Source organism: Manis pentadactyla, chromosome 3 (genome assembly GCF_030020395.1).
Source record: "Manis pentadactyla isolate mManPen7 chromosome 3, mManPen7.hap1, whole genome shotgun sequence".
In the NCBI taxonomy this organism is placed as follows: domain Eukaryota; kingdom Metazoa; phylum Chordata; class Mammalia; order Pholidota; family Manidae; genus Manis; species Manis pentadactyla.
In genome coordinates, this window is record NC_080021.1 from 68,723,739 (window position 1) to 68,751,373 (window position 27,635).

The window sequence follows — 27,635 nt, forward strand, 5'->3', positions numbered from 1 at the left end:
ATTAACATACTAAACAGTAACTGAAGATTATCTTAGAAATTTGATGCATCTAACATAGTGGTTTTGATCTCTAAATTTCAAAGATGTGTAAAATAAGAGATCATGTCAATTAAGATTTCATTAACATGATGTCTAATTATATTTAAAAAGCTTAGAATTAAGTTCTAAACATTTTGTGTCAAAATGGAATTATCCACGGAAGTATGGGATGATGTGTGTGTGTGCAAACTAAACAATACACATCCAATAGCTATCTAAACCTGTAACTTCATAAAGAGAGTAAAATAAAAGGATCCTAACAATGCTTATACCATTTTCAGATCCTACCAACTTTGGGTATATCCAACATTTCAATCCCTTGAATGATGAGTAAGCATGATCTTGGGCATTATACCGATTGCGTTTCGTATTGATTTTTGTAACTTCCGCCACAAACTTATAACTGTTTTTATTATTCATCCTGTTCTATCCATGAAGAACTGAGCCACCCCAAATCCCGTGTTGTGCTGACCGTCCAGAGCTGCCTTGATTTGATATGAAGCACAGACACACACCAGGATGTGGCAAATCATCCCACAGAATTCAGGCAAGTCTCCAACCACCAAATTCTAAAATAAGAATCAGAGTTGACCTCTTTGGAAAAATTTTAATTAACTTCCTCCTCCTTCCTGTTCTTCGTAAAAGTTCCCGAATTGTTGGCACAGCTATTTGGGTCAGTGATTAGTAGAAAATTAATTCAATCAGAAGGAAAAACCGGTAATTAATCCTAGGGATAGATAATTTTGCATTTATTCATTTAACAAGTATGCCTAGGGATTTGTTATATTTTATATTTTCATAAACATCTAATGTGTGCATATATACAAAATACTGTGCTGTGCTCTGCTCTATAAAGGATACAAGGAAATCCCTAAACACAGTTAGCACTCTTCCAATTATATTTTTCAATTCAATTTTTTCACATTGAGACTTAGTGTTTTCTGTAACACAGAATTTTGTCACTTTCTTTCCTGGTATTAAATGTTTCCTTAAAATGTATGTCTATATATCATTTTATGATGTTGGAATGAAGAGGATCTTTATGGTAAACAAAAAAATCCAACATTTCTAAAAACTAAAGAGAGAATGATAAATGTCCTTAAGTCACATTTTCTACAGCTACTTTATTAAGCACATTTAAAAGTACAGTAAATCAAGTACTTACTCATCTATTTGACAAACACACATCTCCACCTCTTTCAGTGCGGTCTGAAGTTTGCCCAGCAGTTTCTGATAGATATCTTGGGTTTCTAAGTCTTCTTCTTTTAACAAATACCGGAGGCCATGCCCATCTGGCTGTCCCAGAGACAGACCTGAAGGGGCCGCCATGGTTGTAATTGTATGTTGAATGTACACCATAGGGCTCAGTTTCCCTGAGGAGTTAAAATCATTCCATAGTAATATTTATTAACTATAACTTACAGTAACAATACAACTCAATTCATTCTAGACATCCAAGCTTACATCAAATAAAATGCCAACCCAATGCTGAATTTCATTAAGGAATTAAAACTTAGGGGGCCATTGTGACTGAAAACTAGGAATAGAGTTTGGTACCATGCCCTACTGGGACGGTGTGGACTGACAATATGTATCCCTGAAGCTGCTCCTCCTATATTTTTCTCACAGTTATAGAGCCATTTCAGATTAGTAGTTTTCACATGTATCTCTAATACATGTAAGGAAGGCAAGAATAATCATTCTTAGATGAAAAAGAATAAAAATGCAAAACTCCATTTTTGTTCACTTATGCATAATTATTGAAACAATTAAAATGAGGAATCCTTCCTTTATAACACTTCAGATTTATTTACACACCAGGAATCCATCCAATTTCAGGGATGCTAAAAGAGTTATGAATGCCTAAATTACCTTCATGATTTGATTAAGTTTCAAAAGCTGACATACCTTGCTCAGATTTATTTTCCTTATCATGAGAATTATGCTTCCTACTATCCAACTGAACACCAAATGCACTCCCCAGGGAAGTGGACGTTTTGGGGTAAGAAACTTCCATCACATTGACATGGCAGTTGGTAGGGCAGAAATCACTGCTGTGCAGTGGGGAGATTTTAGATTTGGCCTGTTTAAAGGTGGGCCAGGCTCTGTTCTTTAGTACACGAGAAAACTGCAAGTTAAAGAGGAAATACAAGCAGTTGAACACACAATGATAACTCAAACATCTCAATTCCACCATCCATAGCAAAATCAAAAGAAAATTAAATCATGGCAACTGGATCAAGTGAAATAAATTGTAAGTTGTTAGAAATTAAGTCATTATTTAAAACCCACACATTCTTAATAAAGCAAAGCAATACAGGCAGCAAATATATATAATTCCTTTGAAACTCTGGTTGCGAGTTAGATGCTAGAAGAAATGAATTTATGTGACCAATACCACTTACTCTGACTCAAATCCACAGGCTTCTAGCAGCTGAGAGTCTGACAGAGAAACCAAGGCGGCGTCCTAGGACACCAGGACAGGAACACAATACTTAGGGCACGGCAAGGTGGAAGAATTGGGTAGCTGTTAGGTGAAGGGTGGAAAAGATGGGATTATTCCAAGCATTGTCAGAAAGCCAGTTCAAACCTGAGTCTGTGAACCAGCTAGACAGCAAGGTGAGGCAGTGGACAGGCAGGACCAAGGCACAAGAAAACGTGTACTTCCCACAGCTCCTGCTAATCTCTGCTGTGCGCCTGGGTCAGGACTGGCCTGAAGACTGGTGTGGGCTCTGCTTTCCGGTCACTGAGCATAAAGTGACACTCAAGGGATCTGCCAGTTTCCAAGAGCAGCCACTCCACTACTTAATACCTTGCAGGCCAAACCCTTGCCATGGTCTATTCAGCCACCCAGTCCACTCTGCACACTGCTTACTTATCTGGAACTTTCTCCCTCTGCTCCCTGAGCTCCTTCAGGCCTTCACTTAGCTCCTCTCACATACCATCTACTCACACTAGGGCTTCGTACAGGATATTCAGTGAGCTTAGAACCTTCTCCCCTCACTGCCAAACTTATTCCTACACATTTGCAAGTCCTGTGAAATCATCAAGAGGCCTTCCCTGAGCCCTAGTCTAGGTTCACCTTCCCAAAGTACTAGGTTATAGCACACTGCAGTTCTTATAATTATGAATAATTTTCTTATCCCCATCTCCCTTAGCAGATGGTAAACTCCATGGGGGTAATGTTGACGCCTGTCCTGTGCACTATACACAGGTATGTCATAGAGCTGAACTGCAAAAGCAAAGGACTGAGAGCCACCAGCTACCTGTGTTTAGTTATGTCATCCCAATAACTGATGGGATGCTGGGCAAGCCACTGTCTTTTTATCATTCTTAGTAAAATAAGGGACATGGATTAAAAAGTCTCTTCTTGCTTAAAAACAATAACCAGAGCCTACCTGTTTATTCTACTAGTAGAATAGTAATTTAGGCACTGAAGAAAATAAAACTAAGACTACTGCTGGCTACTGTCTAAGTTTTCTAGTTTCTAGGTTAAATTCAAAAATAAAGATGCAATATCAAAAATCACACCTTGTAAATATAAGCTCACCATTAGAATATGAGCTATATGTATATTGTTTTCAGATCACATGTCAGAAGCTACATAGTTCAGCAAAGTGCTAGCACATAGTAGGAATCTAAATGGAACTAGATTGAAATGCAGGAAGCTACTAACAAAATTACTAACAAATTTGATAATATGTATAGTGAAAATATCCTAACCACTAATAGAGAAGAAGGAATTTAGAGAATACGTCACTTTACTAGCAAAGAAACTGTGGCCTGGAGATTATGTGGGAAAGACTCAGAATTTAAGGCCAAGTGTGAACTTTTAGTCAGAAGTTCTTTTCCACTGTAGTTGCAGGATAAAAGCCTCAGCTTCAGCTAGGACCCCCACAGCACACACAAAGGCACAGAAATCAACTTTATTATGTCATGGCACCCACGATAACAGGCAGTTATGCCTCTCTTGCCTTCTTTCGTTTTAGCCATTTAACCATTCACTCAAAAATATGAAGAGACCACCCACTCCACCCCCAGGCTAAGTGCTGGAGACACAGCCCTTGCCTTCATGGAGTTCAAGGTCTAGGAAGGGACACAGGTAAGAGCAATATATTACTGTTACACAAAGCAACTGTATTATTACAACTATACGTAACACATATATACAACTGTAAGTATTTACATCAGGATTATATAATACATATAACTGCCAGATAATTAGAAACTGTGGTAAGTGCTGAGAAGGAAGTGGACAGAGTAATGAACTGTCACCAGTGTGATGAGGCAGAAGAGGGGGCTATTCCCTTGGCAGTGGGGCCACTTTCCCACAGCTTTCCGACATGCATCTCAGTACAAATGCCTGGGAACACAGCATATTCCCTCTCTCCAGACTTGCAGAAGGGGTGTTGCCAAATGGGCCAGGAAACTGAATGGGATTGACAGAGGAGAGAGAAAAGGAGACCAAGTTCTGAGCCCTGGGACTTTACCACATGAAGGGGTTGGAGAAAAAAGCTGGGACCAATGTAGGGCACTGTGAATGAGGCACCAAAGGACAGAACCAGGCATACACAGTGCCAGAGAAAGCTGCTGAAGGGGTACCAGGCCAACTGCACCAGGTGCAACTAAAACAAGGACTATGATGAATGAGTTCTGTCAAAATACAAGTCACTAGTGACCTTAGAAAAGCCATTCCAACTAACGTGGAGGGGACCAGAGCCCAACTTAAGTGAGTTGAAAATGAAAGGGGAGTGAGACAGCAGGTGTCGACAGCACGTATGGGAAGCTCTCTTCAGGACAAAGATCAAAGAAATGGAGCAGGAGGGAGAGAGGAGTATGGGGGTCAAGGGAAATATTTATTTTTTAATATAGATGATATTAAGGTATACTTGCATATTGACAGGAATAAGTAATTCTTGGAAATGGAACCTGAGGTTTTTAATGCCCTGGTAGTTAATTCATGAATTATTGTCCATGACAACACATTTAATCCAATTATAGCCATCTGACTAAGTAAAAAAAAAATACAAAGTAAGATTATTTTTCAGATAGTTTCCCATTTCAATTAAATGTAAAGCCCCATTAGCATGGAGTTATAAAAGTTTTGTATCAAGGAAAGGGGACATGGCGAGTAATTTTGCCCAACACATGTGTCAGTTGATGGATTATGTGCCATTAATCATTAGAAGTACTTGGAATATTCAACGTAAGACTGATTCGTACATGTGCAATTTCTGTGTAAACAGGAGCTTCTCTTGAAAGCTCATTAAATATTTATTTGAAGGAAGTATCCCAGTACCCAAAATAAGCCCAATTATGGAATTATTCTGAAACACAAGAATGAATCTGGAATTAAAAAGCGTTCTAAGGACAATTTAGTGCATAGTTTTACATCAGGATCGCCTACACATCCCGTCCCCAGAAATTAAATGCCTGCTTAGGATTCATTCAGGTCTCCTGTAAGGTCTAAACTTCATACATATGCTGAAAAACATCTGTGGCCTGTACAACTGGCCAGGAAATCAATTATTATTGCAGCAGCCTGGCAAGAGTTGTAAAAATCAACTGGTTTCTATTTTTAAAACCTAAAACTTTTAGAGTCAAAATAAAGAAAAGCCAGCCTCTTTGAGATTTTAGTTTCTATGGATACACTTTATTTTACAGAAAGAGGGGTGTTTAAAGCCTTCATCTGGAGGAAAATACATTGCTAATAATAGCTTAAAAGTAAGTATGCAGAAATTTAAAAAAGAATTACTTATATTCACAAATGCTATAGTTTCTGTGGACAAGCATTTGACATACAAATGGAACTAACCTTACATAACCTATTAAGACAATAAAGGACCTAAATTTTGTACAAATATAAAAGATCCTTAACATTTTCTTGTTAACCTTGTTTATCTAGTAAAAAGATGGCTAATCAATCTAAACGTGATTATGGGCAAGAAGGGATGATTAAAGAAAACTTTTAAGGCACTTAAGTCCTAGTTGACTACATGTTTCCCTTTATTTCTAAATTTACATAAAAGTGGGAGGCATTCCATAGAACTGATACCTAGGTCTGTCTGCCAGCTATTTGACCTTAAGTAAAGTATTAATCTCCTTGAGAAAGAAGCAGTGTGCATATTCTGTACACACGGGGGTTTCATGGCTCACACAAGGATGTACATATGAGGCTTTCCACAATTCAGTGATACTGCTTTTATCATTTAAATCACTGGCCATTAGCTTGTCCATCTCCACACTAAAAGCCTCCCAGCAACTAGATACTCCTGAGGAAATGGAAAACACTTCTCACTCACCAGGATGATGTTTTGGAAAATATCCAACATTTGGGGAAAAGCCCTGAACCTCATGCTTCTAATCTGCATCCCCCCACACCCCACCAACAATACATGCCTTAGTTTATAGCAAACCATATTTTTGTTAGAAACCAAGGAATCACACCTTCCTCATACACCATCACCAGCTTATTATAAAGTTGTATATTCTTTAACTTCCACGTAGCTTGAACTGATCGTTTTCCTCCCGTCCCCAATGCTCTACATGAATCCAGGTGACCATCAACGCCAACTTCTTAGTGACTCTGATCATGATGCCACTCCAAAGTATCACTGGAAAAATCACATTTTTTCAGTTTTCTTTTTTTATTGCATTCAACTCAAATCCTCTTCTCTAGTCCAGACAATGTGCCAATTTTTTTCATCCGTGAGGCTCATTTCTACATCTTTGCCTTCAATTACGATATCTGGGCCATCTCTCCTCATCTTCACTCTGGCAAACCTTCCAACACAAAGCAGCTAGCATTTGCTGACTATTCAATCCACAATTTCTTCTGTACTGAAATGCTATTGCCCTTGCAGTCAGACCCATACCACTTGGCACATAAGCTGTGCATCACAGTGTCAAATACAGTAAACAAGCAACAACCAGCTTTAGAACACAAGTTCAAATTCCACTGCTGTTCCCAGCTGTGTGTCTTCGGGCAAGTTACTTAATGACTCTTAAGCTTTAGCCACCTCAACAATGAAATGCATGATGTGTCTCATATCATTGTGTTGGTAAGATTATACAATATATGTAAACTGTAAATTATCTCCTGCAATGCCTGATACCTGTAGCGACCCCTATAAACTGTCATGTGCTACATAAGTGTGGGAGGGCAGGCATCCTAAAGTAATTGACTTAAGCCCCTACTTGTCTAAGGTACACACTTAGTAAATAGCTCTCTATCCTTCCAGCGACATCCTGCAATATCTTTGCTTTCATGAACTTGAGTTTTTGACCTATGCCATTGGCTTTCACTGAAAAGTGCATTAAAAATATCCACCACATAAAACAAATTGCTGCTATTTTTGCAGGGATTTGTTCAAGGGCATTGCCAAATTTCCTGGTATCACCTTCTTGAAATCCAGGGTAAAAGATTTGTTGTAGAACTCTGCCCAAGAAAAGCTTTGCTTTTCTTAAGAAACATGTCTAAGTCACAGGAATTCTGAGAAATATTTAATAGACTGTGTTTCCTTGTTCATTATGGCCATCATGAAGCTGAAAACCAAATAGAATACTCTATTTTGGCAACTAAATAATCTTCGGAACTGCTTACTTCTGACCCATTCTCCCTGGTAGCCTGTATCATTTAGTCTAAGATAGCTTTACCTATAAATTTACTTGCTAATTTCCTCCAATATTCATTCCCTCCTTCTTCCTTATAGTAATAAAAATCCCTGAGTTTTAGTTGGGTACATGGATGCTACTTTAAGACTACATTTCCCATATGTTCATAAATGATTTATCCAGTAAAGGATGAACATCCAAAATATATAAAGAACTCATATGGCTCAACATCAGAAAAAGAAAGAACCTGATTAAGAAGTGGGTGGAGGACCTGAACAGACTATTTTCCAAAGGAGAAATACAGATGGCCAACAGGCACATAAAAAGATGTTCCACATCACTAATCACCAGGGAAATGCAAATCAAAACCACAATGAGATATCACCTCACACCAGTCAGAATGGCCAGTATCCAAAAGAAAAGAAGTAACAAGTATTGGCAAGGATGTGGAGAAAAGGGAACCCTCCTACACTGTTGGGGGGAATGTAAATTGGTGCAGCCACTATGGAAAGCAGTATGGAGATTCCTCAAAAAACTAAAAATAGAAATACCATACAACCCAGTAATACCATTCCTAGGAATTTACCCAAGAAAGCAAAATTTCTAATTCAAAAAGATATATGCACCACCATGTTTATCACTGCATTATTTACTTTACAACAGTCAAGCTATGGACACAATCAAAGTGTCCATCAATACATGAATGGATAAAGAAGAGGTGGTACATATACACAATGGAATATTATTCAGCCATAAAAAAGAAATCCTGCTGTTTGTGACATGGATGGAGCTAGAGGGTATTATGCTCAGTGAAATAAGCCAGGTAGAGAAAGACAAATATACCATATAATTTCACTTACTTGTGGGATCTAAAAACAAAACAAAATAAAATGAACAAAATAAGAGATTCATACACATTGAGAGTGACTAGTAGTTACCATGGAGAGGGGTTGAGAGGGGTGGGTGGGGAAAGGGAGAGGGATAAAGGAGCACAAAAATTCTCAATTATAATGTAAGTTGATCATGAGGATGGTTGTACAGTATGAAGAATATAGTCAGTGATTCCGTAACATCTGTGTTGACAGATAGTCAAGGTACTAGATGGGGTGAGGACTTATTGTGTACAACTGTTGAATTACTGTGTGGTATACTTGAAAACAAAATAAGATTGCATATCAACTAAATTCAATTAAGAAAAAAAGAGATTACACTCCCCAGCCTCCCCTTCACTGAAGACTAACATGATGCAAAATAGGGTGAGGTGTGCAACTTCCTCAAAAGGAAACTCTTTACCTTCTGAGGGGCTGTAACTTAGACATGCTGGTGATGAGCCGACTTTGACCTGGTAGAAGAGGGTAAGAGCCTATAAGAGAGAGCAAAAACATAGAGGGATCCCTAGAAGATCATCAAGCCCTGCCTCTCTGGACTCTTGCCAGGTTGGACTTTCATGTGAGTGAGAAATAAACTTTCTATCTTGTTAAAACCTGTGTTACCTGGATCCTTCTTAAAGCAGCTGAATCAATACCCTACCTAATAAAGGTTCATCCTAGGATGTTTTGTTTCCATTTATACAGTTTACCTTTTCCCATGTATATTTCTTTAAGCTACTTCCACTGCCCCTGTTGTTGAATGAATGGAGAGAAGAAAATCAAAAACATAAAGAGAAAACACACACACACATTGAGAAGTATGACAACCAGAATCTGCCTGAATCCCTATCACACTTTATATAGATTCATCTCTGAAGTAGAATGATTCTCTTTTCAAAATGTCTTCAAAAGGGGAATACTAATTTGCATCTGTTAAGAACTTTTAAATTTTACTTCAAAGCACTGTTACATCTTATAAAGAAAGGAGTAGAAAGACAGTCTTCTGTTCTTCAGTTTCAGCAAGACATGTTCATGAAATCTTTCCCAAACTCAAATAGGGGAACTGAGCTCAGCAATCATGAAAAGAATGAACAGATGTGACAGTTAAGCAGTAATGTCGAATATCATTTTTCTTTATGTGAATGGACTTATAAAAAATTTTGGGTGCAGTATGCATTCAACTTAACAAGCCCAACATTATAGGAAGTGCTTGAAGAAAAATACAGTGACCCCTCTTAACCCATCCATTCCACCTGAGGTCACCAGTGTGGAAGTATTCATTCTCCCACTTCCCTATTCTCATATGGACCTATCTGGACAGAGATGGGTTTATCATTTACTTACTATATCGGGAATATAAAACACACAGTTAGCTCATATTCATAAACACTGAAATAAATAACATTTCCTAGTATGGCTGCACCAAATTTTAACGAACAAGCCTTATTTTGAGAGAAATCATTTTATTAGTCTTCAATTGGATTCTATTGATTATAAATAGAAAGGAAATTAAAACCTTCTATAGGATATAACTCAGAGATCAATAATTACTTATACCTCTACAATATATCCTCAAATACACTAATTTCCTGCCTCCACTAAGCCATCATCATCTCAACTGGACTATTACCATAGCTTCCTACTCAACTTTATACTTCCATTCTTGCCCTCTGCAATCCTTCCTACGGAGGCAGCATGATCTTTTAAAAATCGAAATCAGAAGAAGTCATCCACTGTCTAAAAGCTCTGAATTGCTTCTCACTGATGTAAGAAAATCCAAACTCCTTCTGAAGTTCCAAGAGGCGCATACCTTCCATAGCTCTTCATACTGTTCCCTCCCAAAGCCTCCGGCCCCAGGACTGGCCAGTCTCTGCCGTCCGCTGGCCTTACATTGGCTTTGAGGTCCTCTGCACCAGCTGCTGCTTCTACCTGGATGCTTCCCCCTCCAATTTAAATAAAGAGTTCTCCTTGTCACTCAGAGACAAGCTTTCTCAAAGAGGCTTTCTTTAGCCACTCAGTCTGAAGTTACCACCCTGGCACTGCCCACCATAGCTCCCTATTTTGATTGCCCAATAACTTTTTTGGATATTTGATTTTCCTCCATGTAGAGATTTACTTACTTCTTTGCTGTTTCTCCCACTCAAATGTAAGCATCATGAGAGGAAAGATCTCTCCTTTGCTGCCACATTCCTAGCACCATGAACAGAGTTTGGCACATAAAAGGTGCTCAATAAAAATGTCAAATGAATTAACCAATCAAGCAATTCAAAGCAGCCTATGTTCCCTGTACTTTTTCATTGAGGGTTCTGCTCGCCTACTGAAAGAATAGGGAAAGAACCACAGTGAAACTCAAAAATCTGACTTCAGAATTAAGTGGCCTGGATTTAAATTCCAACCCTGTCTTTTGCAAGTAATTTCATTCTTTAGGCCTCGGTTATTAAATTTGGAAAATGTGGAATAGTGACCAAGCTCACAGGTTTGCAAAGATTAAATGAGGTAATGGATATAAAGGCATTTTAAAAACTCTGCAATGTTATAAAAATATTATTTCAATAAAGTGGTAAATAAATCAGTAATGAAAATATCAAGAACTGAATTAAATTTGGCATTTAAATCTAAATAATAATCACATGTAAAATATGTACATAGAATTTTTACCTTTTTATAACTGGATATTCTCTGACATATATGCTCAATTTTTTCACTGCAAATGGCACTGAATTTACTCTGAAGGTCAGTAGAAATCACTTCATTTAAAGAGTTAAGGCTGGTGCAGTTTTGTACAAAATGATCATCACTTTTAGCCAGGGCTTCAAGAATCTGTAGCGATACACACACACACATGCAAAACAGAACAAGAAAACAAAACCTTCAAAGTTAGCCATATAAAATTCTCACAGTTCCATACACAGGGTGACTTTGCCCAGCATGCTGCTTTCAGCTCCCTGGGATTTCTATGTTCAGTAAAACCCTGGCAGTACAGTGGTGGAGTTGTGTGTTTGGCTGGCATCTCTCGTTTCGCCTTCTGGTGGCTGTAAAAGCTTGCCCCAAGGAGGTGAATGGACTTCAAAGACTCCCTGGTGGGTAAATCAGAACATTCTGATGTGGGAACACACTGCCCATATTTTAGTCAGAGCTACTTAGAACTTTTTTTTTTCCTTCCAATTTGGTAGTAGAACAACAACTAAGGAAATCCAATAGAACAGCATCCTTACTTGCTACTGAAAGCCCAGCACAGAGAGTGCATTTAGCAAATGTTTGCTGAAGAAATGAATAAAAATGAGTTATTTTGCTAGAGTAAAAATCAATGTTACCTGCAGCATCTGAGCTCTGCTAAAAGCAACAGATTAAAGCATCCATATGATATAATCAATTAGTAAATATTTTCGGCTCTTTGAATCAATTATAAGGCATTTATGTGTGTGTGTGTGTGTGTGTGTGTGTGTGTGTGTGTGTGTGTGCATCCATACCACTGAACACAGAATTTCCAATGAGTTGAGAAGTAATCATATGTCACATTTGTTTGCAGTGTTTATAATTATTCAAAGATTGCAAATACTGATCATACTCTTACCTGACATTTTTATAATATTGTGCGAGATATACAATGTATAGATGTTACATTGATGTAAGCTCCCTTGCCACCTCCACTGCCCTGTTTTGCAGAATATGGAGTGTGAGTTTTTTGTTGAATCATCAGTCTGGAAACTGGAGCTTACTTTATCATTAGCAGTGTAATCTTGGTTAAATTTCTTTGACTCTCTTTTCTTCATGTGTAAAATGAAATATCTGCAGGACTAACTTACACAGTTGTCATATATGATATAATCCATGTAATTTGGAAAATCTGAAATAGCTAGAAAAGGAGATAAAACAATAGTAGTAACTTTGTCCCAAACTCTTACATGGATCTCCTTGATAGTATATACTATAGTTGGGAAGAGGCTGCATGTGGAAACTATAAATTCTATTTCAACAAATACATAGAGTGGTACAAAGTCATGAGAATAACTTCCAGAAGACAAAGCAAAAATGTAAAATAATCATTTTTTAAATAGTGTTCTTGGATTTCTGTATTATTTTCTCGCTCAAATTGTATTAAAATACATGCTGTAAAATGATAAATGTAGTTCAACTTCATTTGAAACAGGAATTGAAATGAAGAAATAAAGGCAACAAAGATGTCTGTCATATATCTTACTTGTAATACCTGAATCCTCACAGGGTGATATAAAAGCAGATGAAATACTTAAGCTCAGACCTATGAATGGTCTGACAGGAGTTTGATTGATTTACCTTGTGGAAGGATCACGAAAAGCAAGCACAGGGTCGCCTCTTGCCACATGTTTTATCCATTTGGATGAAGACTTCCCCCTTCCTCCCTCCCTGTCTTGCTTTAGTCCAAAACAAAAGAATGATACATCCTTTCTAAATGTCTGAGGGTCTACTCATAAACTGGTCTCTAAGCTTCATGAAATTTTAGGAAATAAACACGAGGCTTACAGAATTTTTAATTTCTTATGACGTATTTATTTCATGACTTCAAATACTCAGAGGATTATGTACATTAGAAAAAAAACACTTGTCATGATAACCATCTGAAATGTATTCACTGTACTGAATTAACAAACATAGCAAACTTACTAAATGTAGAGAAACCTTTGCTGAATCTACTAACACTTGCCTAGGCAAGAGTCCCATCTGACTCAACACTGTGCTCCAAGACAGATCAATAAAAAGGAAGACTGTACACATACTGAGTCATGTGGAAAAGAAAAGACTGAATGAGCTGACAGGTGAAATATATATAGCTATTCACATTTTCTATAGTGATGGTGGAGGGGTTTCAGTAGCTTTATTTAGAACCAAGTCCCTTGTTTTCCCAGGATCGCTTATACCTTGGCAGTGAGGCTGAAGAAACCTTTGGGTTCAATCATCTTCTCCACCACATTGCACTTTATCCCAGCTGTGCTGTCATACTCGTACACAACACCATATTCCAGATGGACATTATCCACAGTCAGACTCACGTGCTCCTTCTTCCCATCGATGATGGCCATGGTGTTGAACTTGTCAATTACCTCTGGAATAAAGACAATTTTAATTCAGCAAATCAATGAAGGGGTTGTTAATCTCTTCAAAGAATTTGAGTCTCTTCAAATAATGTTTAAAGATGTCTTTAAAGGATGTCTAATTTTTATGTGCTGAAAATTAGAAGCATCTATTCCTCCTAACATTTTAAAAATTGAGAACATTTTAAATAACATATGTATGAGTGATCCAAATCTCACCACTCTAACATGACTAGAACTATCTTTACACATCCATTTTTATCTATGGACCAAATGTACGCCTACGTATACCATTATAAACATTATACATACAATTTCATGTATATTCATTAAAAGCATGCATGACAAAGTCAGGGCTCCTAAAGCCGCCATCAAACATTGGATGAGTATTTTCTCAAAGCAGAAAAAATATGTGAAGCCATACTGAATAATCAGAAAGGAGATGCAATAACCATTTTTTCAATAGAGAGTTTGCCTGAATTTTCCCAAACAGCATCTTCTGGAGATAGCTCATTGAGAAAATTTGTTATTGTACACTGTAATAATATTTCCATCTGGAATGTCATCCTATAGGTTTTTAGCTTATAATCAATCAGCTAGTGTAAAAACACCTAAAATCTCAAGAAAGAAACTGCTGCTGAGAAACTGAACAGTAAATATTAAAGTAAGCAAAAATAGAATATGACTTTACTTAAGACAATTAAGTTCTAGAATAGCAAAAGCAGTAAATATAAAGTAGGCAAAAGCAGAATAATGTTTACCTTAAAATAAATCCCGGAACAGTTAGATATCAATTTTCAGAGCATCTTATTAACCCACTCTACCGTTCACTGTGATACTAATGATGATTAGGAAAAACTAACTATATGATGAATAAAAGCCTCAGGATAAGGTCCTGAGATCTGTCCTAGTTTAAATAAATAAGAGAGTCTATGTATCAACAACCTTGCTGTTCCAGTAAGGTTGAAACAGTTCTGATATTTAATGTTCATGATCAAGTGGCCTTCCAGATGGCAGGGGTTAGGGGGCGAGGTGAACAGCTTTTCCTAAGTACCCCATACGATCCGTATGGATACAGAATTCTCCAGCTGTGTTGGTTTGGAAGAATCATATTCATACAATAAAAATGTCCAGAGACGTCTACCAGTAATATGAGTGAGATATCACGAAAGTGTAAAAAAGGATTCAAGTATTTCTGTGAAAATGTTTTGAAACAGTAATTCAAGGTATTTGTCAAGTGCAAACACAACTGTAAAATTGTCTCAGTCCCTTCACCCTTGGTGAAGAAGTCACTAAATACAGCAATTTGCTGGGTTGCTTCACTGAGAAAAAAAATGATACAAGCCCTGTGCAAAAGATCTCTCTCTCTCTCTTCTTATTTTCATATTATCAGTTTGCTTCTTTTATTACTGTCAATGTTAGAATACAGTCAAAGTTACTTGAATCAATAAAGTACTTTCAAAGCACTATGGACCTTCTGAAGTGGGGCTTCAACTTTTAATGTGCAGACAATCTTGTTAAAATGAAGATTCTGATGCAGGAGCTCTGGGGTGGGACTGAGATTCTGCAGCTCTGTCTTGCTCCAGGTGATGCTCAAAGTAAGGAATCACATTATAATTTGGGTTTGAACCCTCGTTCTACCAGTTACTAGGTTGGGCAAGTCCCTTAACCTATATAGGCCCCAATTTCTTCTCCCAAGAAACAAGGATGATGATAATCATACTTTAAAGAGACTTTCTTTTTTTGATGACTTTATATGATAACCCATGTCAAATAACAAAGTACCTAGCAAAGTGTAGCAGTTATTACATCTTAGCTACTAGCTATCATTACTTATATCTTTGACATAACATCTTTCTTAATAATGTGGCTTAAACATATAAGATTTTCAATAATTGAGTCTAGGAGAGGGACACTGAAATAGAATACTATAAGCAAGTGAGGAAAAAAAGAAGGAACCCACCTTCTACTTTGCAGTCAAAAGCATCCCCTGCTTCATCTCCAGGGGGTTTGGAATTAGATTTTTGAAGGTCTTCTTGAGCACTCTCAATGCTATTATAAACCCACTGTATGGAATCTTGCTAGAAATGGTGGGGGGAAAGAAACCTCAGAGGTATTAGTGATTCCTAAAATGCATATCCAATTCATAAACCTGCTTTAGAAGGAGAGTTATAATCTTATTATGCTTCTAGCTTTTATTTTAAAATAATAAAACTTGAAAGAGAAAGAAAATCAACACCAAACTCTAATAGAAAGTCAATGGCAATCATATTATTTAACAAATTGACTTTTTTAAGCTCGAAATTTTATCTTCCAGAGATGTTTTTAAATAAAATGTATTTCCCAAATGTCTTACTTAAATGTCTCAAGTATATCTTAAAATAAGTTATTAATTACATTTTTAAATAAATAAATGTTAGATGGACAGTTTCCTGAAGAAACTTAATCATCTGTTAGTATTAATATAAACCATTTAAATGCTCCCCTAAAATTCATATATATTTTCATACAGTTAATGCTTTTTAAAATGAAACCAATAAAAAAACTGGAAGAACATCTTTCATCTCATTGCATCCCCAAGTGATGTATCTATCTTTCAATCTTCTCATGTCAAAAATCATCCTATATTTTAATTGAAAGAACAGTTCCAGTCTTATTTAGATAAATGGGAAAGATGAAATGGCTATCAAGTAAACACTTTTAAAGTTATATTACTTTATAGTATAAACTTTGAAGTTTTATACTAACACATAAAGTATAAATTTTTCCTGATGATAAATTGAATTGTACTAATGAACTGATATAATTTGCATTATTCATTTTTCTCTTGTATTAACTTCACACTGTGTTTAATTATTACATTGTTACACATCACTAAAATGCTGGTTAGCATTTGATCATTCAAAGACATCTTGATAACTTGTGGTGGCCTCCAATGAACTGCATTCTTCAATATTCATACCTTTGTGATACTCCTTCCTAGACTGACCCTGGGCTTGGTCATGTGACCTGCTTTTTCCAAAGGGATTTTACCCAGCATGATGTAAATAGAGAGTGATTGCTTGTTATATCCCCTCTTGAAATGCAGGTACCATGTGCAGAGAGGAAAATTCTGTTGAACACTGGAAAGGGAGGTGTCATGGAGGAACTCTGGAGGGAACCACAGGGAGGGGAGGTCTGTGTGCCCAGCGGTTCCCAGCAGAATGCAGCCATGTAAGTACCCTCTCAGGGACAAACACACAGTCAACCCATGGGATTAAGAGAAAGAATCAGTCACTGCCATTTTAAACCTTTAAGTTTTGGGAAAGTCTGTTTTGTGGTAATGGACACCTGATAGAGCATGTTATTCATTTAGTGAACTTTTCCATCCATTTATTGCTTTTCTTAATCATTTCATTGATCACCACCTCTCCAAGAAGGCAAGCAGGGAAAATGCAAAGGAATGAAACTCAAACCAGTTTGGCTACTTAACTAAATCTCTGATAGAAGGGTAAAGATTTGATCATTTTGGAGTATCTTTTTAAAAAACTCATTCAATACAGTTCAATAAATTTTAAACTACTATCAACCAGAATAGCCTATGCATCTAGGTATATGTTCCAGTTTGCCATGCTAGTTTTGACTTTATTAGTAAGCAAAATTTGAGCTATTTTCTTGGAGGTTCAGTATTTTGCAAGCTGTCAGTCCTGGCTTATAAGAAAATAGTCATTCACCTTTCTGGTTTGGACACAGTCATATTCTCAAATTCAGAAGAGCACTTCACTGTGCAAGGCAGAAAAAAATACAAAGCCTCTTCTTCTCTAAAGCCCCTTCTGCATTTAGCTGATTAATTTGAAAGAACCTTCCCTTAAAGTCCAATATTCACTTGACCTCATGAGATGATAAGCTTTGCTTATAAATTAGGATTCTAATTATATTTCTCTATGGCACTTGAAATTTGAATCAGAGAAAAATGCTAAAAAATTTAATTAACAAGAAGTACATTTTGGTATATTTTTTTAAGAGCTAAATCCAGTTACCCAAATAAATATAGCCAAAAATCAGTTACAGACCCTATAAAATCCACAACTTTTCATATAAGTCTTATAATAAAAAGTATAAGCATTTATAATTCACATATACAGACACAGACACACAATAACTATTGTATATTCTAAAGCAATCACAAGGGTCAAGAAAACAGTTCAAACTGTTGGATTTCAATTTAATAAACCATTCGCTATTTAAAAACTCATATCACAATGAAAATACCCCAAAGCACTTTTTAAGCAGTGACAATACTGTAACAATAAAATGTGGTCCTTTCAGCAAAATTGACTGAAACTAACCATGCAGATAAAATAATCATTATGAGATTTACAATGCTGTGCTTCAATGTGAACCTAGAAGTGGAAGTCACTATCCTATGTTATCCCCTAGGCTCTCTGTGCCAGTTTGCAATTAGATCTAGATAAGCTGAAGGGCAGTTTACCTTCATTGGTCTCCTGTATTTCCTGCAAGCTGTCACATGTGCAATAACACTGGCATGTGTCTCCTTGCTGACATTGATTCCATTTACTTTGATAATACACTGCCCAGGGTGAAGACCAGCTGCTGCAGCCACAGTTCCTTCAAATACAAGTAAGAAAATTGCCAAAAACTAACTTTAGGAATGAGATTCATCTTTATCACATATACAATAAAGAGAGTAATTTTAAAATATAATAGTGATCTAGTTAGTGTGTTCTTGATAAACTTCCTTCTGAGAGCAATGCCCTCTCAAAATTATTCTGCTTTTTAACTGGCCATTCAAACCGTGGTTAACATAATATTCTCCCACTGATTCTTCCCCCTAGGAATTAGTTTGAAGGGATATTGTAAAGTGACCTTTATAATGCTAATCAGCTATTTCCCTTTCAAATGTCTAGTCAATCTAATTTTTTAAATATGCATGTAAAATGACAAAATGAGAAAGCAGAAACATATGCCTGATTTCTCTTTCTATAGTCTACAAAATCCCTAAATATTAAAAAGTATTCACTTTCACTTTTTTAAATGACAACATTAAAAGAAATTCTGAAGGAAAAAAATCAAGTCAGTTAGCAACTATGAATAGACTGGATTTGCTCAGAAAAATATGAGTGCAGGATATGTACAAAGGGTCAGGAACCAGAGAATTTGTGGAGAATAAAATTAATCAGATGACATCAGCTATCATTTATTTGCATAGATATAGATCTCAATATGGAAATGGCATACCCTAACCAGTGAGTTAAGATTTTCAGAATCTTAGAATTATCACTATTTGATATCCAGAGCAAATCAACATTTAAAAAGCACCACTGATAAACAATGAATTAATATAAATGATTGTAAAACTTATGTGAGAAAAGCCTTCCTGTGTAAGCAATTTCTCCCATGAAAGTTATTAAAATCTTGAAGAACACAATTTATTTTCAAGAAGACATATATATTTTCTTCTCACTAAAATTCATTCCCAGAAATACTAAGTGTTTTTTTTCCTGGATTGAACTCAGTCTTGCGGACATTCCCAACAGAAAGAACAGCCTGAAAAAAGGCACCCAGTCAAGCAATAACCTGGCTGTTTGGGAACACGTCGGCAGGTGCTATCAGCTTAGAGTGGGAGCAGATGAGAAGCCCTGGAGGGAGGAGCAGAGCCAGGTTGGGAAGTCCACGCCTGCTCGATGCGCAGTTAAAGAGTTTGAACCTTACTACACACAGAAGAGGGAAAACATTTAAGAATTTTAAACAAAGCTTAAGTAACATGAACCCCCCCAAATAGAGGACAGATTATTGGGGTTTAAGTAAAAAATCAAAATCACAGCAAGCAGCTACTACACTTTTCCGGGTTGGATCTAAAGTAGTGTTAGTATGTGATGTTTGATGACAGAGTTGATGGAGAGGCTGGAGTCCCCAGGATAGCTCCTCTGCCTCTGGATTCAGCGATTGAGTGAGGAGTCCTTCAAATAAAGAGCAAAATACAGAAAAGTTCAATTGTAATATTGAGTTTAAAGGTATCAAAAAGGCATTTAGGTGGAGAGGTTTAATAAACATGTAGATCTAGATTACAGAACTCAGCAAAGAGATAATGGGCTGGAGATAGAGATTCAGAAATCCCCAGCAAAGGGATCAATATGATTGCTTATGGCAAGCAAGAAGGCAGAGAAGAGAAGAGGGTGCCAACAATTTAGGGGTCAATAGATGAAAGGGGTTGGTAGAGGAGGAGTAGGATAAAAATCTGAAAAGTACCATCTCGGAAACCAAGAAGTGAGTGTTTTAAGCAAACAGGAAAAGCCAGTTTAAAACTGAGCCAGAGTAAGCTCAAGACAAGAGTTATCCACATCCATTGTATTAAGTCCATGACAACTCTTCTAAGACGGACTCTGGAGACACGAGTGGAAGGTGGGAGAAGATGTCTCTAACTCTGGACCAAAATTCAAATAGGAAATGAAGATGTGCAGACAAAAATAAACACCAGTATTTCAGGAAGTTCAGCCACGACAAAAATAAACATTATTAGAGCGTTATTCCAGAGCTATGATTCTTATTGATTGGCATACAAATTGCCAGGGAATCTCATTAAAATGCTGATTCTGATCCTGTATGTCTTCAGTGGGCCCAAGATTCTAGATTTCTAACCAGCTCCCAGGTGCCACAGCTGTATGTCTGTGCACCACACTCTGAGCAGCAAGGATCTAGAAGGGAAAACAAGGAAGAAGTTAAAGTTTTGTGTTTGCTGTTCTAGTTTAAGATGGTTTTATTTCTTTATTTTAATGGGAAAGAACCGAACATGTTTATAGCCTATATTACAATAATCCAATGAAGAGAAATTGTTGAAAACTGTGGAAGTCGGTATGTGATACTCCAGAGGACATATCCGAAGGGAATGGGATTCAGAACGTTTGTAGAGAGATTAACCTTGGACTCCAGAAAGGAAAAAAGAAGACCACTGCCTCTAGGATGGGAGAAAAGCTGGTGATAGGGGCAGAGCCACCATCATGTGCAGAAAAGGGACTCTGAGGACTCCACGTCTAGCAGCCTGAATTTGTTTGTGAGGTGAAAAAGTAAGTTCATCTGGGGGGATTGGAGGCAAGTATGAGGAGAAAAAGAGAGCTGATCAGAGACACATAAAAAGTAGTAACAGACATGGTGGTGTGTGCGTGGGGTGGCCGCCCGGCCCGGCCTTTGCTGTGAGGCGCGGGCCACGGGCTTGGCGGCTCGGGACAGCGGGTTGCGGACGCCCACACCCACCTTCCTGCGCCCTGTGCCGCTCCCCACATCGGGATCAGCATTATTCTCGCACATCACACAGGCTCAGGACTCAGGACACACGCGAAGAAGGAAACGTCCGCCCAGTGCACTGAGCCAGCCGCGCACACAAGGTCCCGGCGCCGCTCCTCGCGAGCCTGCGGACGGGCTCCTCCGCCCACGGGGCGCCCACCTGGCCCCGGGAACAGTGGCCAGAGTAGTGGCGTGCAGGCCTGCCGGCATGGAGGCCTCCGGTGCTGCGCTAATTCTGCAGTCCACACCTACGCCCACAGGACCCGAGCAAGAGCAGGACCACCGCGACCCCTGGGGCAACAACGCTAGAGATGTGTGTAAGAGGTGGGTAGTAATTCTAGGTCTCGGGATGACCCGGGTGGGTGGCTTCAGAGGGAAGCACACTTCTGTGGAGTTCACCTATTTCCCCCAGCAACCTTCTCCACTTCGACTTTGGAAGGAAGACCATCAGCCAAGATTTCTTGCTCTGATTCTCGATGGACAGACACATGTACCTGAAAATCTCTGGGAAGAGGCTGTCTTGGAAATTGCAGGATTCAGTCCCCCCATCAATCGCCTTTCTAGCTGGTCTCTTAAGACTCAGTGAGGGTTGAGGAAGGGGTGGTGCCTGACTAGGTGTTCCTCGTTGTACACCAGTCAAAGGAGGACCTTTCAGCCATTCTGATACATCTTGGGGAGTTTTGGTTATCTCAAGAGATGTCAAAAAATAATTCGAACTCATTTTGATTGTATGGATAAATATGTCATTAAAATCCAGCAGAGGGGTAAAAGGGTGTCAGAAAAAAATCAAATGCTTGGACTAGGCATTCTTACAGTGCATGACTTTAAGTATAATCACCTTTTCTAAAGAATCAAATATAAAAGAGAGGAAAGCATGGTTCTTTATATATTTCATGGAAGCCACTCGACTAAGACATCATCATACATATATATGGACACATATCATTTAGGAAAGAAGTAACTGCATAACTCTACCTTTTCCTCCAATTAAACTTTTTAGGCACCATTTCGATTTTTGTGCCCAGACACCACCTCTCATTCTATCTAATGTAAACTAGGTATTTTATTTCCACAGCGCCCAAAAGAAGAAATTTTTACCTAAACTTTGGTTTCTGCTATTAGTTTTGCCTAGAATTAACCCTTGGCTCTAGTTTTCCTTCAGAAGAATTTTATTTACCTCATGTTTCCCTCGGCTGAGTGAATAAGGGTGTGGGAAAGTGGTCTGGGGGCTAATGGTTTGTGGTTAGGAGCTGGTGGAGGCCCAGAAGGTGTAAATAGTTATTTCTATTTGCCAAACTGCAAAGGGTGGCCAAGGGGCTGAAGGGTCCAGGGAAATGGGAAGAAGGAAGGGTAGGAGGCTGTGAGGAGTGGTTGTATCAACTTGGCCCCCACATAATACTACTGATTCTTCCCTTACCTGCCAATCACTGCTTACATTGAACTAATACCTGACTTGATGAGCATATCACCTTTTCCAGATTCTGCTTTGAGCAGTATTATGTAGAGAAGGCATAGGTTATTCAACAAATTGGTGTAGAAAATTTTTCTCGGTAAAAAGTTAACAAAATTATATCCTTACCTTACACTACACACTTTAACAACATAATGTAAATGACCTAATGGACTTGTTAAAAACTGGAAATCATTTTTCAAAAGGTGTAAGAAAATACAGGTGAATATTTTTAAGATTGAGGTAGAGAATATCCTCACTCCTAAAACAATGATTTTTATCACAATAGTGATGAATTTAACTACATAAAAATGTGTGAGTCCTACATGTCAAAAACAAATATAGACCTTTAAAATACTGCAATTAGAGTTACAACTTTTATGCTTTATAAGGGGTTTCTTTTGATGTACTTTCTCACACTTTCTTTGCATAATGAGGATCAATTTGGAGGGCCCCTTCACAGCTATATAGAGTTGGGGTCTCCTGTTAAGTTCTTGTCTCAAGAGTTTCTGCTTTACTAATATGGAGCATTGATAAGCTCATGTACTTGTGCTCCCGAAATGCATTGCTTTTATTTATTTATTTGGCCTCTACTATGATGTTTGGTTTATGTTTTTGTTTTGTATTAAAGGTTGAGTACATAAAAAAAAAAAAAGTAGTAATACAGACCAGTAAATATAGGACAATAATTGGGATGACACTAATTCCATGTCCATGATAGTGTTTTCTAGACACTCCGGAGATAGAGCAAAGAAGGTGGTTAGGTTGATACAAAACTGAAATGAGGCGCCCTTGATGCACCTGAGGGATAAGGACCGAGGCCCCTGACAGTGCTGGCAGTGGCACCTGAAGTGCCCCACCACGGAGTCAAGGCTGGTTAACGGAAGAAGGGGAGGGGGGTTCTTGGGGAGAACAATTCACCAGGAGAAAAAGAGAAGGATTCAAAGACCAGAGGTTCCAATTGAACTGAAAAACAACCTGTGAATATCAAAATGACAAGAACCCAAAATAAGAGATCACAGTCAGAAATCAGCATATTGGAATTTTAGATTCCACAGGTGAAATTCAGTTATTGATATACTGTAGTGTGTGACCATGGGAAAGGGCTGAAGAAGAGAAACAGGAAAGAAGTTTCTTTTTCTCATGGCAATGTTACAGTGCAAAGGAAACCACAGAATAATCTTTTCACTTAACAAACATCTGAAAGGAAAAGCACACAAGCATTTCTGTCTTGTATTCTTCAAAAGCAGGAAGCATAAGTAACCAGACTTGGGTGACCCTATCACCATGTTCCAAAGACAGAACCTTACTCTTTATAGACGATACTGCACTAGGGAAAGAGGAACAGCCCCATCCACTGAGGTTTTTAGTTTTTCATAACACTGATAAATTGACTTACTCCTTTTTGGTTTATCAAAAACAAAGAATGTGTTTGATGTACCAACCACCCCATTTTGGTATGAAATGTATCCCATTTCAGTTTTGTAAGATGAATGAGTTATTGGAAATGTGTTAAATGTATATTACCCTACAATGTTCTAAAAATCTAAGTGAAAAGACAAGATTTTGAAGTAAGATTTTTATCATACATACACTAATGAAAGCAATTTTATAATCCAATAAGGGTCTTAAATAAATTTGATCCTGATAGCAGTGCCCTCTCAAATTTTTCCAGTCTGCTATTCAGGTGATCTTATTAAGATGCTTTGTATTTTACATTTCTTAGTAATAAAAACATGTATGTTTCTTGTTAAGGCAAACACACGACCTCTTGTGCTTATTATAGTGACACTTGATATAGCAGCAAGTTATTTGCTATGTTTAGCCATGTGGGATCTTAAATTATTACTATCATTATAAAATTTACAAATATATATGATGACAAATGACATCAATGGCTGATTTGCCTATCCAATAAAAAGAGTAAAGTATTAACACAAGTTGTCAGTCACTAAAATTATTTAATTTAAAACATATTTTATGGCTTATAGAACTACTTGAAAAAATCATATATCAACAAGCTATAAAACATACAGATCATCCTTATACCTGAAAACTCACTTCTTTGAATTACTGATAAAAATATCACTTTTTGCCCTCAGAAAAAAATACAAATAGACAACCTTAAAATTATTATATCCTTTAGCTAAACTGAAACAAGCACAAAAGTGACACTGGGAGACAACATTCTCTTGTAAGTTTTTAACAATGTTAAATATATCTTACAATGTTTAAGAGTCTTAAAAATTATATTAGGAATGTGCTACCATTAAGCTAATAAGGTAAGAACATGATGGAGAAAAGTCATAACACCTAGACAATGCACATTTTAAGCATATTGTTGCATAGCACAGAATCTCCAACATGGTGGAAAGGATGAATTTCTCACCTCTTCCTACTGCATGCACAACTGACGGGCCATATCCTCGGATCTGGAATCCAAGTCCTTCCGCTGAATCTGGGATTTTTACTGTCCTAAAGTCAATCAGAAAATAGGTAAGATGATGTTAAAATGCTACACAATTGGTTACAACAGTTGTTCACCCTTTATTCATTCTTTCAATAAATACATATCAAGAGTCTACTATGTGAAAGACACCTGGCTAAATCCTAGCCAGTGACCAACATGGCAGGCACCCTCACAAGGGCCCTCACAGGCACATTGTACAGAGTTGCTCAACTGAACAGTCACTGCATAAAGAACAGGCTTGGGGAGTTGGGGGGCGGGGCAGTCAGACAGTCAGACAAAGCTAGTTTTGCATACTCATTTGGTCACTTGGTAGTTGTAAAAACTTGGATGAACTACTTAACTTCTCTGAGCCTGAATTTCCACAGAAAGATGATAATGTTCAAATTTGTTTTGCAGGATGTTAGCAGATATTAAATAAGATACCTTTGGTAAATTGCCCGGCATGTGCTATGAATTATGTAGGCACTTAATAAAATGGTAGCATCTCTCCTTAGTTTGCTGTTACAAAAATACCATTAGGGCACTGTGTAATTTCTTTGTTACACACAGATTAATATAAAAGAAACACAGAGTCAAAACACTTCTACCTGTTGGAAACTTCACCAAAAACTACAAAGAGCTAGTTATAAAGAACAGATCTGCCAAACACTTAATATGTCAAACATATTAAGAGTATGATTACCTTTAGTATTTATTCAGAGAAAGGTTTAAAAGAATAACACATCAAAAGGTAAGCCTGAATAAGAAAAGAAGTGTTTTCATTGAATCCCCACAGACTAGAAAATGAAGGGATGGAGAACTAGAATAAGCTGTCATGGCAAGCCAGTGAGGGATGTCCAATTTGGCACTAAAAAAATGAGCTACTTCTCAGAAGGACGCCAGAGATCAGATAGCAACATTGGAAAGCAGAGAACATGAGATAAGACAGAACATCCTAACAATAAAAATGAATATAATAAATTACAGTGGAAAGCAAAGACAAGTGACTACAATGCAAAATTTTGATGGATAGCCCTTGATGCCCAAGAAACAAAAGTATTTTCTAAAAGGTAATGAATTAATCATGAAATAAATGCCAGCAGCATTTTAAGGACACATTAGACAGTCTAATGTGGTAGAAGTTTGGTAGAACACCACTTAATTTGCAGTTTATGAAATAGCTGTTGGAGCAGTTGGTGCCTAGAACACTCAAGAAAGTCTTATACTGCCTTTAGGCCTGAAGGCAGAGGCCAGCACTGCCATCTAAAATATAACCCAGACAGGTATCCGGCATTCGGATAGAAATGAAAATTGCCTGTTGTTGGGAACCTTGAAAGTATTATTATAAATTAGGTTATGCCTTATGAAGTGATCTGCATATTGGTAGGATAAAGGTCACAGAACTAATTTATCCCTATTCTTAATTAAATACTTTTTGTTAAACAAGGTTGTATCTGCTTCCTTTGACTACCATCTTGTAACTACAGTCTGTCAAAAATACCCTTGAAAATGGAAAATAACTAAGGACAAGAAAAGGGCATAAATACATTTCGTGAGCATGAAACAAAAAGTAGAGATTGCTCATGCTTTTATATATTATGAATGAGAGCTCACTTTTGCTAAGTAACTTGGAGCTTTCCAGCTATGGTGAATTATTGTTGCTTTCAGATTGTGAGGAATTCATAGTGGCCTTAGAATTCTTTCTGAGCAAGGTCTTCTATCCTCCTAATATTGCTCCTGAAGGTTGACTCTACTCTAACCTTCAGGAAGGCTATTATATTTTTCTTAACAAAATTTTTACTGAACAACATGAAATGCTTTTTGGTCATAATACTGAGACTCTCCTCAAAAAATGAGCTTCAGAAAACATCTTCTCCTGCTGAGATCACTATGTTGACTATTAAAAGAAGAATAAAATTTGCACAAGAGGAATGCTCTGTTTCCTGTAGAAAATACAGTAAATTACTACAAAGCCTTTTGAAAAGTTCCTTGATGTGTTCAAGTGTAAAACACAGCTAGACTCAAAAGAAAAATCCCAGTTTCCCTCTCATATTTTTGCCTTTTTTTCCTCCCAAACAAGACATTATATAAATCATAAGCAGCTATTGTAAAAAAAAAAAATGAGTGATTTAAAAGACTTGTACATGAGAAGAAGAACATAATGGAAAGGTTATAGATTTCAAACAAATTAAAAGTAAGAGGGAAAAAAATGAGTACTCCATCCTAAAAACAATTTTGAAATACAATGTAAAATACGTTCTTGATGTAATAAAGAAGCAATGAAAAAAAATGAAATGGGAGAACAGATAAGCATCAGAGAGAACATCACTGGAGCACACACCACTAAGTTCTTACAAACCTAGATTTATTTTCAGTTCTCAGCAGCTCTGTGACACAGGCACACCCATTTTTTATGGATGAAGATGTTGAAGTAATCAATAGCAAGTGAGTGGAGGACAGGCTTGACCTGGACCCGAAATGTCAGGTTCCAGATACTGTGCAACAGGTATCAAGGGAAGACGCAGGTTCCAACCCTGCTCGTCCAGCCACTAGTTCTAGGATGGAGGATTTGCCCCTATCTGTTTAGTTCTGACACTGATAACCTCTAAGTGCTCTTATGCTGAAATGTCTAAGAGCAGTGAAACAGTCTTAGCAGGGCTTCCTCAGGGAGCGAGGGGCCATGCTGACTAATGACTGCTTCAGAATACTGCTCCCTTATTCCTTTCCAGCCCATCCTTTCCTTTCCTGTTTAAATGTCCTCACAATGTCCAGCAGTAGACAACTAGATTAGCCTTATCTTAGCAAGGGTTGGACAAAATGGAGCAACAGACCACAATTAGCTTTAGAGAGAAGACATCGTG

At 37.5% G+C, this 27,635-nt stretch overlaps 1 protein-coding gene across 4 annotated transcripts in view; it reads right to left on the reverse strand.

The window, feature by feature from the left end:
• Nucleotides 1–27,635, reverse strand: part of PREX2 (phosphatidylinositol-3,4,5-trisphosphate dependent Rac exchange factor 2) — a 304,312-nt gene that overhangs the window by 128,955 nt on the left and 147,722 nt on the right. For all 4 annotated transcript variants that reach the window (XM_036886229.2, XM_057498014.1, XM_036886230.2 and 1 more), the window contains exons 19-25: nt 24,715–24,800; nt 18,066–18,202; nt 15,558–15,675; nt 13,421–13,605; nt 11,181–11,342; nt 1,948–2,167; nt 1,205–1,412 (exon numbers count right to left, since the gene is read on the reverse strand). In XM_036886229.2, the coding sequence (XP_036742124.2) occupies nt 1,205–1,412; nt 1,948–2,167; nt 11,181–11,342; nt 13,421–13,605; nt 15,558–15,675; nt 18,066–18,202; nt 24,715–24,800 (1,116 nt within the window). The remainder of the gene's footprint in view (nt 1–1,204; nt 1,413–1,947; nt 2,168–11,180; nt 11,343–13,420; nt 13,606–15,557; nt 15,676–18,065; nt 18,203–24,714; nt 24,801–27,635) is intronic.